Source organism: Oratosquilla oratoria, chromosome 6 (assembly GCF_046742065.1).
Source record: "Oratosquilla oratoria isolate Oo_2021 chromosome 6, ASM4674206v1, whole genome shotgun sequence".
NCBI lineage: Eukaryota > Metazoa > Arthropoda > Malacostraca > Stomatopoda > Squillidae > Oratosquilla > Oratosquilla oratoria.
In genome coordinates, this window is record NC_134782.1 from 40,898,522 (window position 1) to 40,915,518 (window position 16,997).

Genomic DNA, 16,997 nt, shown 5'->3' on the forward strand with positions numbered 1-16,997 from the left:
GGGGAGGACAGGGATGATAAGATGAACAAGCCCTTGCAGAGAGGGTATGGGCCTGTAAAGAGAATAGCAAGGGAGTAGACTTGTCACAAAGGTATACAGAACATAGAGGCTACTAGGCCTGTCAAAAAGAAATTATGTGGAAAAGTAAGGATAAATAACTGAAGAAGAAAGGAATGATTTTAAAGTAACCAGTAACATTGATGTATAGCTAGGGGAGGGGAGAGGGCAGAAGAATTGTGTAGTTATGAGGTGGAATGAAAAATCGTGAATGGGAGTGTAGACAAAAAGTGAAGGAGTGTTTTCTGTTCTGATTTTTTTTTTTTTTTTTGAGAAGGGAGAGGAAATTTGTCTCTCTTTTTTGTGGAGAGAGCATTAAATAAACTAAGTCACAAGTTGCTTGGTGACATTCATGGGGAGAGACGCTGTAGACAGAAGAAAGTCAGTATGAGAATGAATCAAATATTATTCCCATACCTCTTGTACATATCCTGTTATCCTGCTTTTCTCACCCATATACCTCTTGATCAATATACTCTAACCTTGGCTGTATTATTATATTTTAATTTACATCTGTTTAGTTTGGTATGGCGTCCTTTTTCCTGCATGACCTAAACAGTTTCAACTTTACCAGACACTTTTTAGATCTCTAAATTTTTATTGGAGTTGAATTTTTAACAAACTCCAGTCTCAATAGCCCTAATAATATAACTTTTATCCTAAAATATTATAATAAGCTTTTTAATGCTAAGATTGTGATACCAGAATCACTCTTCCTAGTTGCCTCAATGCATGAGCGTTCCTTGGCAATAGGAACAACAGCAGATTCTATTAACAAACCACAGAGTGTCAGAAATAATATAAAGTTAATAACTTAACAATATTTTAGTGGTGCACGAAAGCTCGTAAATAACAAATGCTGCTTGCATTGAAAGTGCCAAATAATGTTAGTGTGTTGGCAATGGTGACGTAATTGCAATAATAATTATGGTAAGGAATTTCATATATCCCTCGCCCCCAGCAAAGTCTTTAAAGTCAAAGAAATCTAATTCGGTCATTTATATTTTTTTTTCCTTTCTTTTCTCTCCACTTCCTTTTCCTCCCCTTTCCTTATTCTTGCACCCTTGTCTGGTAACGTTGACTCTGGACTTGATCCTCTTCTCACCTGTGTACCAATTTTATTTGCTCTCCTTTTAATTTTCCCTCCTCTTCCTTCTGCCATCCTTGCTTTTACCCATAATCTCGTTTCATGTCCTGTTACCATTGCATTTATGATGTATGGATGGCTTCCCCTCTCAACCATGGTGTCTGGATGTGGTGTCTGCAACATTCATTTTCCACATGGCCCATGGACTGGGTCTTCTGCTGAATTACTCTTGTTTTTCATCACTACTTCCTATCCTTTGTGCTATTCAAATTTTCCTATTAATCCTTGTTAATTATTTGATGAAAACCCTTCCACCTGTTATGCATGCTTTATCACCACCTTGTTCTGTCATTGTCTTCAAATGATGTTATGCTTTCAACTTGTGGCCTTTTCTCCTTTCTTACCTTTTCATCTAATATCTGATCCTCATTTTCCAATTCTTTATGCCTGTTACATCATTCTCCATCCATCTTTTGTCACTCCTCTTTCTCTGGCATTTCATCAACTGGGTCCTATTGTACTGCCATCTGTTCTTGTAACCTGTTCTTCCTTTCTCAACTTTTCGTATATCCATTTTCTTTCCTTCCCTTCATGTTGTGTTCAATATCTTTGGTCTCTCATCACAATAATTTTTCTTGACTGATTTCTGTCTGACTTTCCATCTGTTCCCATTCATCTCTGCACATTTCTACCCATCTTGATTACATTACCTTTGCTGTCTAAATAATCAAAATTGGACAAAAAATATATATTTTTGATTCTAACCAAATTTGCAAACACTGAAATGGCTGGACTATTTTTCTGCCATGATCTTTAAATAAAAAAAAAATAAAAAAAATGGCTTTCGATAAATATGAACTTTGAATGGCCATTTCTATCAATTAAATCTTGTTTTGACAAATTTCCCACCTTCATGTAATTATTTTTTTCACAATTTTTGTATATGCATATATGTATTCATGTGTATATGCATATATTGTGTATACATATGTATATCTATGTGTATATATGTATACATGTATATATTTGTATATATGTATATATATACATTTACTGTATGTGCGCATGTACATACATCGTTGCACCCCTGCATCATATGAAATATCTCGACCCAAACCCACATGTTGCGTATTACACTTGGGTTTTATCCCTGGACACCTCTCTGGGTGTCGACCCAAATATGTGCAACTACCCATTATTTTCTTTTTTTTATTTATTTTTTTGGATCTGGTCACAATCCTTGGAAACATATTTCCTTACCAACACCCCATCCCGCTTGGGTTTCCTATACATTATATCCAATGACCACTTTTGACGCTGTCCTACTCCCTGTACAACCCCCCTCTCCCACCTCTTTGTCCCTGATACGTGCCCTTGCCACTTCCTTCATCACCACCTCCTCCAGGTGTGCGATTTACATGGCCACCGACGACCTGTGAAGAGGTGGTGGAGGGTACTCCTCCCGCGTGGGCGCCTTCAGGTAAAGCTCCTTATGTCCCTAAACCAGTTAAACCCGCAGGACCTCCTCCCAAACGCCCTCCCCTCCTTCCCACACCTCCTCCACCCAAGGACTATGACGCCATCATTGCCAGCTTGCCCCCACCCCCGCCACAGCAGCAAGCCCCCCCACCTGCTTTTGTGCCCATCCCTGAGCCTGTGCCTGCCCCAAAACCTGCCCCTACCCCTGCTGCAGCTGCTGCTCCCACTGCTGCTACTGCTGCTGCTCCCGCAGCTTCTAGTGCTCTTGCTAAACCTAACTTGCTTGCTAAAAAGCCCATCTCCCCTCCCAAGCCTGTTCCCATCACTGAGCCCATGCCCGTGGTCAAACCCGTCACCCCGGTGCAGGCCCCGGCCCCGAGGCCGGTCCCCAAGGGCACTTACAAGCCAGTGCCTGCTCCGGTAACAACCCCCAAGGCAGCACCCAAGTCTGGGTTCATGCACAGGCCTGTCAGTGCACCCAAGTCCAAGCTGGGACCTGCTCCGGGTGCCCCGTCGAGACTGGGACCTGCCCCAGCTCCTGCCCCTGCCCCAGCTCCTGCTCCTGCCCCAGCTCCTGCTCCTGCCCCAGTTCCTGCTCCTGCTCCAGCTCCAGCTCCAGCTCCAGTTGCTCCAGCTCCTGCGCTCGAGACCCCACAGACTAATTCCACAGGTCCTGCTCCGGTATTCGCTCCCGCGCCTGTCGCTGTTGCTGCTCCTGCTGCTGCTCCCGCACCCATGCCCAAACCCGGCCCTATTCCGGGCGTGGGCGGTATGCCCAAACCCACAGCCCCGCCAGGTGGAAAGCCCGTGGGTGTCGCCGGCCAGCGCACGGCCCCTCGCCGCGGACGCGGTGTGGTGAACCAAGCCTCTGCCTCCAGGATCCCCATCTGTGTCACATGTGGACGTCAGATCAGGTTTGTGGCGGCGTGTGATGAGAGTGGCGCGTGCCTCCCACCCCCACGCGCCCTCCCTGCAGACCCAGAAGCCCCTCCAAGACCCACAAAACATCCCCCCCATTTCCCAGAGTGTTTGTTTATTTTTTCTGGGGGGGGACCTCGTGGTGTTGTTTTTTCTTCCCCCCCAGCTCCCAATCAAGCCCTCCCCTGTCCCCCTCCCTTGTGTGTCGTGCAGTGTCGTGATGTGTCGTGCCGTTCTTTTTTGGTTTTTTTTTTTTTTTTTTTTTTTTTTCTCGAGTTTAGCGAGAAACGCTGTATGGTGCGTAGAGTCGAGTGGATGACTTGTAGTGCATGGCATGCCCCTTTTTCTCACCCGAGTTTTGTTTCCCACCCTGGGGCATCAGGCATCATGTCGCCCGCTGCCGCTTCGGCACGCACCGCCCCGACTTGCACCTCCTGCGGCGCTGCCATCAGGTAAAACTCCACACCGCCCTCTTTGTGTTTTTCTTTTTTCTCTCATATTTTTTTCTTCTTTATTATTTTTGTAGATACTAATTTGCGAATGTGTGTTTGTTTGTGTGTGCCTTTTGTTACCATACCCCCTTTTCAGACTGCACGATCATCCTGTCTCCATATAAAAGCGGTGTCTCAATTCTCTCTCTTTCTCCCTATCTTTCCCTTTCTCTTTTTCTCTCTGGGTGTTTTATACAGAAAGCCAGACTCTTAACATCGTCACCACCTACTGAAGGAGTTGCAAAGAGCTGAATCAAAGAAAGTGCCTCTTGGTATAGAAGGGCTTAAGGCCCAATGCAGTTAAAAAATTTCATGTTCATGACTTGGCACTGAATATTCCTCTCTATAAAGTATTTTCTTCTGTGTCAGATAGCAGAGACAGATGAGTATAAGGTATTGTTGCAGTAAACTTATCTTGCCTAAATGACAGTCTGATCCCAAAGTTCCCCCCCAGAAAATCATGTGGTATCCCTGTCTGCAGACATATGTCACCTTACTCAATGTATACTCATCTTCTTGCAGATAAGACTGGTAATTAGTATTATAATGAAATGTTGGAAAAATTTAAACCAGTGTCTTGTAGTGCAATTCATCTGCAGTTAAGCATATGATGACACCATGGCCAAAAAAAAAAAAAAAAAGAAAGAAAAAAGTCTTCACTGCCCTCCCTTACATCTGTTCACCCTGTCACAACTCTCACCACCATTTGTGCACCAGCCTGTGCTACAGCCATGTGGGTGCATGTTAGCTCATGCATGATTGCACTCTCAAAAATATATATTGCTCTGTATTTTGTGCGGTCATGTGTGAACATAGTGTTCTGAAAGTTGAGTGCGTGGAATTTTATTGTATTTTGGAATATATAGTATTATTAGAAATAGTTTACTTGATCACATAGTACAAATAATTAGGAAATAATTATAGGAATAACTGAAAGATTACTTTAACCACTGTTATGATAGTTATATGGAAGAACTAGGAAATGTAATTAGTCTTCCTTGTACCAGACACTGGTATACAAAGGCAAGTAAGATTAGAAACCCTTAGTAATGTTACTAGGGAATGCCCCAGTTAAGCCAGTTAAGCCAGTGTGTGTCATTAGTACTAGGGCATCCTAGTGGCTGTGTTCCATAATGCTTGTTTAGCCAATTGGAAAACTTAATAGCAACTCTTAGAACTTAAAGCTTTGTCAGAAGATCCATTGCACTGCACTAACCATAGAGTACGAACTGGTTTCATACATAGCTTGGAAAAAAATATATAATAATAAACCAGATTTGACAAATTCACTGAGCATCATGGTTGCATTTATAGTTTTATGGCATGCTGACACTAGGGGTTATGTGAAGGGTGTAATAGAATCCTAGGGGTTTTAGGGGATACCCCCAACAATCCTTATAGATCCTAGAGGTTTTAGGGAATACCCCCAGCAATCATTATAGATTTACAAAGTTTAAAGGAAACCCACTGTATTACTTGCCTTTGTATACATAACAGAAACACAACACCGAAAAGTCACCACTCCACCCCAACCTTCAATTTGCAACAAACACGAGTATACAGGTACATGAATTTGCAGGTATGCCAATATTGAAGCCATTGGTTTTTCTCATGTACACTATTACAGAATTTGTGGACAGACACAATTAGTAATTACCAAATGTAGTAATGTAAAATAGTTTTGACTGAGGATGTGGGAATGAGACACATGGATAGAGACCTGCAAAAGTGCCTTTCAAGCAAACACAATTCAACATTTCCATGTTGGTCTTTCCTTCAGATTACTTTTTCTCTACTTGGTTTCTTCATGCACATTTCTGAATTCTACTTCCACTTGTCATTATTTTTCACTGTCACCAGACAACACAATATTTCTTCCCCCGAGTGACTTGTAGGCCTACCCAGTGGTTGACGTTGGTTACTTTGGAGCTGTGGATCTCCTGCAACAGAGACCTGGGGCAGTGGATGGATCGATTGATCCTTCACTGTCACTCAGGAGTGGTGTGCCACCCATGAATACAAAATTACAATGTTTCTTCCTTCAACACCCTTTCTTTACTTTTCATGATGTTTTCAAGACATATGCTGACCTCAATCTTGTACATGTATCAGGAAAAAAATTAATTAATAAATAAAATGTGCTCTTAACATCTGCCTTCCTTCAGCTTTTCAAATCTGTTCACTTTATTCTGACCTTTTCCATTCCCAATCACTCTATATATTCACAAGTCCTTCAATACCACACTTCATTTTACATTGTTTACATGCATTACATGCAACTTTCTTAGTACATGTAACAAGTGTATTTTATGATACAGTATTCAGTAACATCTACAATGTATTGGGGTAAGTAAATGGGTTATTTGCTCATGAAGCTGAAGACACTGTACAGTGGGTGCAGCCAAGGATGGGGGCACCATGGAAGACCTCCTCCCCCCCAAAAAAAAAAATTCACACAGATTATAATAGACTGGAAAACGTGTATGTCATATACTTATTTAATCCATTATTATGTAATACTTAATAACTCAATTGTTTAGTGAACTGAAAGGATGTGTACTTCAGGAGAAAGTTGATGCATAATCTTTAAAGGAAAAAAAAATCAAGACTGATTATACACAGGAAGTCATTGCCCCCCTCCCTCAGATTTATTTTTGGCTGTGCCTCTGGTACCATCAGCACATACACTAACAAACAAATGTACAGATCCATGTATACACCAATGTACAGTACTTGTGTATTTGCACAGTGTGTGTGCATTTGTGCATGGTTCACTATGGCTGTGAGACGAAGTGAGAAAAACTGAGAATGGAAGAACCATTAAATAAGAGGAATGGAAGGTAAGATGGTAACGTCTCTAAAAAAGTGCGACTTGGTAAGAAATGTAGACTTTTAGAGGAAGGATAAAGTGATGGTCATAGGAGATATGAATGCGACAATTGGTAACAGTGTGGTGAAAGGGAAATGTAGATTTGGAGTAGAGGAAGGAGCGGGATTAACGGTAACGGGAATTGTGGGATTTTGGGTGGGAATTAACGGATTTTCTTAGGAGAGAGTCAGGGTAGAGGAGTGATAGCTCGTGGTCGCATTCCCAGGGATAGAACGGGAGTGTCAAGCATACGAAGAGTGGTACAGTTATTTTATTTTACAAAATTGCTATATGCTACATATCCTCTGCCAGCAGGTGAGCTGTTGCCCCCTTTCCTCCTGCATCTCGCAGCAGTTAGGCAACAAGTTGGCTGGAGAGGTGTTAGTTCCGAACTAATTAGTTGGGGAGTCTGCAGGGGGGAGGAGGAGAAAGTGGTGTTAGTGACGGTGGTTGGTCGTTGTTTGTGTTTATTTGTTTGTTGGTGGGAATGGTGATGGTTCGGATGGTAGTTGGTGGCGGTTTCGCGCGAAGACAGGGTTTTCTAGCCATTAGAGACACGAGAGAAGGTGCAGTGTCTTGCCACCGGATGAAGGAAACTAAACTACTTTCCTCGTCTCCCACTAACTGGAATCCCCGCCACCGAAAAAAGTTAAACTAGCAACTGAAAAGGTTAGCTTTAACGTGGGTAGGGTAGAGACTATTGAACCCGTTCAGTAAAGATAAAAAACTGCTTTGTATGTATGTATGTACGTGTGTGTGTGTGTGTGTGTATACACATATGTCTGTACATGTACACCACCAGCACATCTCGACACCATCCCTCATCAAGCGGTGGACTTCAGGAGATCTCGGCTGGCAAAAGCCTAATTAGTGTTTATTTTGCATCCACAGAGTACATTCGGAAGGCCTATCCTGGCGTATAAGGGCTATCACACTGGGTTATTTTTCCTCCCACATCCATCCTACCTCCAACCTTCATTTGAATAGCTAAAATTTGACATCACAGAAATCAAGACACTAAGAACATTTCAACACTAATATTCGTATAGGTTTACAATCTCCTAGTTCATCATTCTGTTTCGTTGTATATGACGGAAAGATGATATTTGGAGAATTGAAAAATAAAATAATGTAACCGAAGTCCTTTGTACTCGAACGAACTCTTAACCGTGAAGCCGGTGGAAGACCAGTGTACCACAACGTTCCCCACTCCCAGTTTCTCGCTCCTCCCAGCCTACATGTTTAGGAATACGCATAAACACAGTTATATAATTATAGATACACCTGATACTTGTGGGTGAATAATACATATGAGGAGAAATGTTTTTCTCTTGATTCTTTCAATGGATTTAAGATTTCCATTTTCTGTGATCAGGTGCATCGTTTTGTTCCCCACTTGTGTATCTCTTCGCCTCCCTATCAACATAGAAACATGACTATAAGTAAATGTAGTCTCACCACACACAATCACGTCCGTACGCACAAATACATACCCGACTTAGTTTTTTGTTGAACAACAATATCGAGAAAAAGAAATAGTGAAATTAATTACTGTCAGGTTTTTGTATTCGAATCCTTTAAACTCTGTTTCCCTTTACCAGTCTCTCAGCATTTATACAAAATTATAATTGTGCCTCCCCTGTAAAGTTTGAAATTATCCTGAAGATATGAAACTCCTCTTATGACTCACCCCCACTCTCCTGAAAGCCTGAAAATATGTAAAACTTGAAGTCTCGATTGAGACTTTCTTCAGGAAGGTTTTCTTCAAAGTCTCCACCTTTGGCCCCTGCAGAGGCCCCTTCGTCTCGGCCCTTGGCAAGACGTGGTGCCCGGATCACTTCGTGTGCGGGACGGAGAAGTGCAGGAAGCCCTTGATCGAGATGGGCTTCGTGGAGGAGCACGGGACTCTCTACTGCGAGGATTGCTACGAGCAGTACCTTGCCCCCATTTGCGGCAAGTGCGACAAGAGAATCAAGGGCGTAAGTATCCATTTATTTAGGGGGGAGGGTTCTCGTTCATCAAGCTGCTTCTCAACTCGTTGCTTGTGAAGACGAGATCGCTGGAAAATGTTGCTCGTTATTTCCCTGCTCTCGAAGACTGACTATGCAATCTGACTAGTTTATCTGTCGAGAGAATAACGGTGGAGAAATGTCATGGAGCGTTCAAACTAGTCTGTGAGTGATCTCGGCTAGACCCGAATATGATTGAGTACATAATTATGCAGGATTTTAGGTGTAGTCTTGATTACATGTATGCACACAGAAATTAACGCTTTCCTTCCCTTCCCCCTCCTTCAGGATTGTCTGAATGCCGTGGGTAAGCAATTCCACCCGGAGTGCTTCTGCTGCGCCTACTGCGGACGCATCTTCGGCTCTGGCGCCTTCTACCTTGAAGACGGATTGCCCTATTGCGAATCCGGTAAGTAGACGGGGCTACCCCGGGGCTTACATTTGGGGGGTTCGTGCGAGTCAAGGAGGGTAAGGCACCCCGGATGGACGTCAGTGTCTGGATTTGGAGACTCGATGGCGAGACGAATCGGACGAATGTTGTGCTTTCAAGCAGGTCCACCCAACACAACGAGGTCCCATTAATTGGTCCCAGGGCGGGAACGAGCCTCGCAATATTTGAAATAATACTCTCAAATTCTGGCCTTGGGTACAGTGATATTTATTGATAAATAAGCAGAAACTCGGGACTCGATTTGACCTGACCTGGCACGGTCCGTTTTCTTTCTCCACCTGCAGACTGGAACGACCTGTTTACGACTAAATGTGTGGGCTGCGGTTTCCCCATTGAAGCCGGCGACCGGTGGGTGGAGGCCCTCAACAACAACTACCACAGCCAGTGCTTCAAGTGCTCTGTAAGTAGATCCGGCCAGGCTAAGTAGCTCCGCGTTTAGCTATACTAAAAGGGCTGCGTTACCTCCCACCCATTTCTATTAGGTTTTCTTTCCCACTGAAGGTCGCAGGATCTTTGGAAATTCTATGTAAAGTGTCATTAGTTGCATTAGCCAGCCCAACACTTGTTTGTTTCCATGTAGTTAAAACTTTGCTTCATAGGGCATTAGTTCAGGATTAGTGTCCTGTTTGGACATCCCCCCCTTATTTCATGGTCGGGTAAGTGCAAGTGGTAGGAGGGTACATTCCAAACCTTGGTGGTCGAATGAGAATGATATGTTGTTCCACCCTGGTGGAAGGGTGTAAGTAAATTCAATTTTGGTTGAAGAGATACTTGAGTCTTGCCCCTGTGATGCCTTCAATTCAGTGGTAGTTTGCACAGATTATTGTTAAGGTTGGTATCAGATGAATTTATTCAGCTGGAAATAGGGCTAAGTCGAATAAAGTTGGGGTGTAATTTTTTTCCCCCAATTACTGCAAAATCCGCCATTGGATTGAATGTGTTATGGCACAGCCCACAAGACTGGTTTGAACAAAGCAAAGTGGCTCCTGGTGTTAACTCCTCAACTTCCATTTTACCCTCCATAGCTTCCAAATGAACATAGAGAACTTGTGACTTAGATATGTAGATGCCCCAAGTTTTAATTAGGTTTGAATCTGTATACTGTAAATTATGTTCCTGTTTCGTATCATGGTGATGGGTGAACGCTTGCTTAAACATTTCATTCCCTGTTTCAATGCTGTATAGCACCTGCTTGAAACATAAGCACTCAGTTATATACCCTTGTATATTTAATTAACCAACTTGACTGTCCCCGATGTTGTTGTGCTCATGTTTTCAAGAAGAGCTGAAGCCATAAATGCAGTGTCCTTTCTTTTTTCACTTTAAATACACTGCAGGCATGTATGGCTCGGTTCTGAATTGCCCCTCTCCCCCCCCCTCCACCCTCCTGTATCCATACTAGATTGCCCCCATTTGAATGCTAGTTAACCTTGTTTGAAGAACACATTTGACAGCAAGCCCTGCATTCTGTTTGGTCATATTTGACAGCTAGCCCTGTATTTTGTTTGATCAGATTTGACAGCAAATCTGATCAGGCCCCCCCACCCACTCACCCATCCCCCCCCCCCTCCCCCCGATGAGGACGCCTTAGCTGCGTCTTTGATGGTCAACTAGCATCAAACCTATGTATTTTCTATCCTTGGTTAGTGGGGATACACCATACATATCATAATATCCCCTCTATTATTAATCGTGGAATTCCTGCTATGCTCGTGCATCACGCACGCGCGCTAACACACACACACACACACACACACACACACACACACACACACACACACACGCACACACACCTGGGCACATCCAACCGCCAACTCACGCAGCTACATAAATGCACACCCACAACACCTGCTCACACTCACGTCAGAGATCCATCCTCCTGTACCTGTTCTGTGCTTTATCCACAGGAATGCACAGGACTGTGACTGAGTTTAGGGGAGAGGTGAGTCGGTAGATTTGTGAGGGTAATCTATTGTAGGACAGACTCTCTCTCGTTCCCAACGTGGTGCTTGCAAGCACCAATCCATTGTTCATCTATTTTTATGGCAGGATATTTTGTCGTATCGTATCTGGCAGATGCTGCTGGCTGTGATATAAAACCTCTTACCAGTCAATAACTCCTAATAAATATCCAAGTATTGCAGAAATTATTACTCATTCTTCTTTACTAATACTAATTTAGTCAGCACTTTTTTAAATTAAGTTTTATCAATCGGACGGCTTCGTAATGCCCAAATATGACTGATTTTTTTCATAATCATACAGAAGATGGTAGGAGGGCGTGGTGGTTAAGGGGGGGGAGGAGGAAGGGGGGGCTACGAGAAGGAACCAATTTGCATGATGGTGGGGAGGATCATACTCATTGCCAGCCTCTGGAAGGAGAAGGGGGGAGTTTGAGGGAGGAGAGGGAGGGAGTCGAGATTGGCGAAGGATATTGGGAGGAGGAGGAGGAGGAGGTGATGGGGAGGAGTGAGACTGCCGCCAGTGGAGATAATGTGAAAACGAAGAGAGAAGAGGACGGAAAGGTGAATAGTGACCGATTAGATCGACATGAGAGGGGAAGGTAGAGAAGCGATTAGAAGAGGAAATGGGGGGGGGGAAGGTGAGATTAATATCTTTAGGAATTAAAGATAACGTCTGAGTAATACACGTAAAGGCTGTCACCTTAGATGTGGATAGAATTCTGTCTCAGACCACCAGTTCTCGAATATACTGCAAAAGTTTGAGATTAACGCAAAAAGACAATAGTAAATTAATGAATTAAAATAAACTTGTAAAGGAATCAGTCTCGCGAAACTGTTTCCTAAAAATATGGACTCGAAGATAAGCGATTGTGAGACCGATAACCCTAAATGAAGGTTGGGAAAGAGGAGCCCTGATGGCCTAAGGCTACTGCCATAAAGGAAAGTCCTTTGTAGTAGACGCGGGGACTGGTAAAATTGAAGGCAAGAGACAAAAGGTATATAAACTGGAGAGAAAATCGGCAGAATTTGAGCAAAAGACAATTGGGATGGTTTGTGTGCGAAGTCATAAAATTCAGTTGACCAACATCGCTTTGGCGACAGATGGAAAGAACATCTTGAAGCTTAGCTAGAGGGTGGAGAGTTAGAGAGGGGGTTTAGGCCTCCTCTTAGGTTTCTCTTGGCTGAAGAAACGCGTCTGGTTGCAAAGACTAAACACGGAAGATGTGAAATGCAGGGAATTGGTTCAAACAGGATTTTTAGAACAAGACGTCATGAAAATGGTGGTAATTAGAATGGAAGACTGGTTCAATCTAAAGGTGAACACACACACAAACATACTCACGCACGCATATTTGAGCACAACTGCGCACTTTTCACATGCAAAGTGACACCTATACACTTGTAATCCTTCCACACCTGCAAGGTAACACACACATTGGCATACTTCGCATGCATGCGCACACACACACACACACACACTTTACCGTAAGTACAGCAGGAGAATGTATGGGCATAATCCCTGAAATATGTCGCACATGATTATGAATAGACGATAGACGAAGAAATCAAACATATGTACGTGTATATTCTTCCAAACACAAAGCCCCCCACATGATCTGGTACGCTGTCACCCCCACCCTCCCTCAGCACCCCCGCCCCCAAACCCCCATTACTGGCACAGTGGAGTCAAGCATGTCGAGTGTAGAGTGCCGTTTCTCCCCGTTTTCTAATTCTGTGTGTCCATCCTCTTTCCGCCCACAGGTGTGTAAAGCTAATCTGGAAGGCAAGAGTTTTTATGCCAAGAATGGGCGACCCTTCTGCAAGTCCCATGCCGGTCGCTAAAGCTCTGTGAACGATGATGATGATGATGATGATTTCATAATTGTTAGAAAGTTTCCTAAATATAGTGAATTAAAATAAACGTCGTTCTTTCATGCACGCGCGCACACACGCACACACACACACTTCATACAAGTGCATAAGTATGTAAACACAGTCTGCATATATGTATAGTGTGATTATATGTATTTTTGTATATACATGTATAAACGAATGCATACATACCTATACATGTACATAGTTACACATACATGTACAAATACTGTGCGTTCATGTATAAACGTGTATGTGTCGACGTACATATTTGTGTGTGTATTTGTAAGCTGACAGGCTGGTAACAGATGTAATGTTTTGACTACACTTCATGCAAGTTGACAACTATCATACACACAACGCTAATGATAAAGTCACAGATGTCCGCATTTTTGCGGACAGTCCTGCACTCAGTCATAGAGATGTCCGCGTCACTAGATGTTGGAAACTTGCGATGTACTAATCCTTTTATTCTTGTGTAATATAAAGCTATAGACGTCAAAGATAACTAAAAATATTAGATATCTATTGTCCTGTAACATATGCCTTGATCCATGAAAAATAAATGGATGGAACTAAAGACTTAGAAGACGATAATACTTGTAGTGGTCAGATAATCTTTGAACAGTGAACTAAGGAAGATGCATGATTGCTTGTTTGGTGCCGTAGTCTTCCTAACCTAAGTCGCGACTGCTTCAGACTGTGTCATCCTCATGGGAAGCATTCACTACAATTGGCTTCGAATCCAAGTCAGAGAGAGAGAATGCTTCAGTGATAGGCCATTAAAAAAAGGTGCTTATGAAGGGCTTCCACCCCCAAGTCAGATTTTTATAAGTGTTGATTTCTGAAGTGAATGGAGATGGATCCGTAGTGTTTGGTAGGTACAGCTGAAGCCTGATTTCCGCTTCAGAAGCACCTGGTGTCTGAAGCAGCTAAGGTGCATGGAATGAACGCTGCCATCGCGTTGACCTACCACAGACCGACCCCAGTGAGCCCTAACGTGCCTTGTACATTTATTTTTATTTCTTTCTTTTTCCAAAGTTTGGCTTCTAACCTCGCCCTCGTCCTCATGCATGAAAGCCTCCTTCCTACCGGCTCCTCGAAAGTTCTGGGAGCCGAAATGGTTTGTGATTAACTCACGACGTCCCCGATTGCTTGCATAGGTATAGTCCAGTAACAAGCCTCTAACCCTGCAGAAATGCCACAAGAACCTGGAAGGCCAGAGCTTCTTCGCCAAAGGAGGAAAGCCTTTCTGCAAGGCTCATGCTCAGCGTGGATTCTAAGCTGCGCCCACCCACCTCCCCCCTCTTGGAAACAACAACAACAACAATAACACCATTATCATCATCATCCAGAATGCCAGGGTCAAAACCTGCAGTACCTGCCCCCAACCCGGAAGGTTGTCTCGTAACATCTGCGTTGACCAGTATATACTGTGAGAACATCATCTGTAGGTAGAAGTCCTCGGCCCCAATTCTGCAACGAAAACATAAAAAAGGAAAAAACGTAAAAAAAAAATAAATGAGCGAGAAATCGTGGAAAGCCGAATGCGACGACTTTTGAAACCCAGGCGACCATCACCTTTCCTCCACTTTCTCTACCAGCACCACGAAGACCGACGTCCTCTTTCTTCGCTGAAGCCAAGACAGACTCGAAGGTTTTGTGCTGTGTTGTCCCCTGTGTGGACGAGGGACGATACCCTTTCCCCTTCTAGAAACTTCCCTCTACTATTGTTGATGCTGCCACTGCTGCTGCTGCTGCTGCTGGTAGAGGAAGAGGAGGAAGCAATCAAGTCATGCAAGTGCTTCAAGAAGAACTCGACGGTAAGGGTGACCGTAACACACTCGTTAATCGTGCCATCGGATGCTGCATCGTGATGCTTCGCCGCCAGCCCGGAGGAATCCATCCAGTGAACTGACTTTCTGAGTAACTACAGTCGGTAAAGCAACCAACTTGTATGATCTTGACTTTTATTTTTTTTCCTTCGTATACATGTGGGTGCCTTTACCGTTGTGACTTGCTTTGTATATTGTTTGAAACATGACTGCAACTGTACATGTATTACAAAATCACTAGGTTCCTTGTACCGACATCTTGTATAGCTTCAATAGTCTTAGAGACTTCATATCTTGTCTGTCTGTCGACTACAACGACAAGACCTTCTCTATGTGGACGTGGTTACCCACTGTCCACATCGCTATCTATGCCTGTTAGGTTTGTATAAATGAATCAGATTTACTATATAAACAACTATATATGATTAATGTACAGAAAATGTGTAAATACCAAAACAGATGCCAACCTATCATTATTATTATCATTATTACTGTTAGTCACCAGTTTTGAGAATATTAACGGAGACTTGAAATTATGTATTATGCAGCGCGTTATTACAATTTTTCATATTTTTTTCTAGTATCACAGTCTTGCTCTTTTTTCACTGTCCTCTCTTCAAATCTTTCATTTCCTTCGCTCAAAAATCTTTTTGTTTGGTTTTTGTATTGATTAGTTATCAATACTAATGTATCACTATATAATTGTAAGTGTTGCTCCACAGTCTTGTGTGTTTACCCCGCCCCTCCACAACAGCGGGACATCTATCTAATACATCAGTTATTGGAAACTGCATTTTATTATCCTGATTTATTACTCTATTACTATTATTGTTACACTGCTGACTATCGGCTGACCTGTAAGGTGGGATTTGAACGAACGACTTGGGGATGACCTTTGAACGGGTAAAAACAGACGATTTGGCGTAACCTGAGTTGCTATGAGTGAATAGAATAGCAGGACAGAATGAAAAGAAGGCTGTCCCCCTTCCCCACCACCTCCAATTTTGTTACGGGGGGGGGGCGGGGGTCACGGATATGTATGATGTAGGTTATCACCAGTTTTCCACTATCTTCACCTGCTCCGACAGTTGAGAGTTTGTTCGAGTAAGAGGGGGTTTACACGGTCTAACGGTGCGTCGAACGCGGTTCGACAGACACGTGTTTAAAGTGATGTGTGAACGGGGTATTTGGTTGTCGAACACGTTGTTCGACAATCGAATGCCCCGTTCACACCACCGTGTAAACCCCCTCTAAAAACTACTTCAGTTACCATGTTTCATTTTTCAAATCTCCAAATATAAAATTATCTTCACGTCACATAGCAAAGCATACTGATGAACTAGGGGATTGTAAGCCTATACTAATGTTAGACATACTGTTGAAATGTTCTTAGAGAAACCTAGATTTTTGTAAGTAAATTCATATTCTAGCTATTCAAATGGAGGTAGGATGAATGTGGGAGGAAAATTAGCCCAGTGTGATAACCCATTCAGAGGGCTCTGAACAATGAAGGCAGCTGAACAAACCGTTAGGTTCGAGATAGGCCAACGGTTTGTGGATTCTCTCTCCCCCAAGTTCGTTATGACGATTGTAAAGGTAAGATCATCTCAAGTCTACACTGTTAAAAAAAAAAAGGCGTGGACGCTTACAGTACATACGTGTGTGTGTTTGTATGCATGAACTGGCTTGCGATGCATTGTGTGTATAACTGTTCCATAAGTGTGGGTTGAGTATGCGCGTATAATGGACCAACACGTGGGTACCCGCAATCAATGGTCCTGCAAGACTGACGTCGAATAGAAGTCTCCCCACCGCTAGTTTTCAAATAACACCCTCACATTTGGGGGAGGGGGGTGCAACCCCGGGGGGGTTGGCTTTCGGTCTCCGGATGAAACCCAAGATCTTTCTTGATCATATTCTTGCATATAGTTTTTTACACGAGCTAAAACTGGTGACTGCTCCGTG

General features: G+C 43.2%; 1 protein-coding gene across 26 annotated transcripts in view; it reads left to right on the forward strand.

Moving 5' to 3' along the window:
• The window catches only part of Zasp52 (Z band alternatively spliced PDZ-motif protein 52), a 244,275-nt gene extending 228,455 nt beyond the window's left edge, over window positions 1–15,820 (forward strand). For 20 of the 26 annotated variants that reach the window (XM_076186794.1, XM_076186817.1, XM_076186796.1 and 17 more), the window contains 5 exons: window positions 2,550–3,537; window positions 8,694–8,880; window positions 9,199–9,319; window positions 9,646–9,761; window positions 14,394–15,820. In XM_076186794.1, coding sequence (XP_076042909.1) covers window positions 2,550–3,537; window positions 8,694–8,880; window positions 9,199–9,319; window positions 9,646–9,761; window positions 14,394–14,480 — 1,499 coding nt within the window. In that variant the 3' untranslated portion in view covers window positions 14,481–15,820. The other 6 variants (XM_076186818.1, XM_076186791.1, XM_076186814.1 and 3 more) reach the window with 3 other exon arrangements.
• Window positions 15,821–16,997: the final 1,177 nt, after the last annotated feature.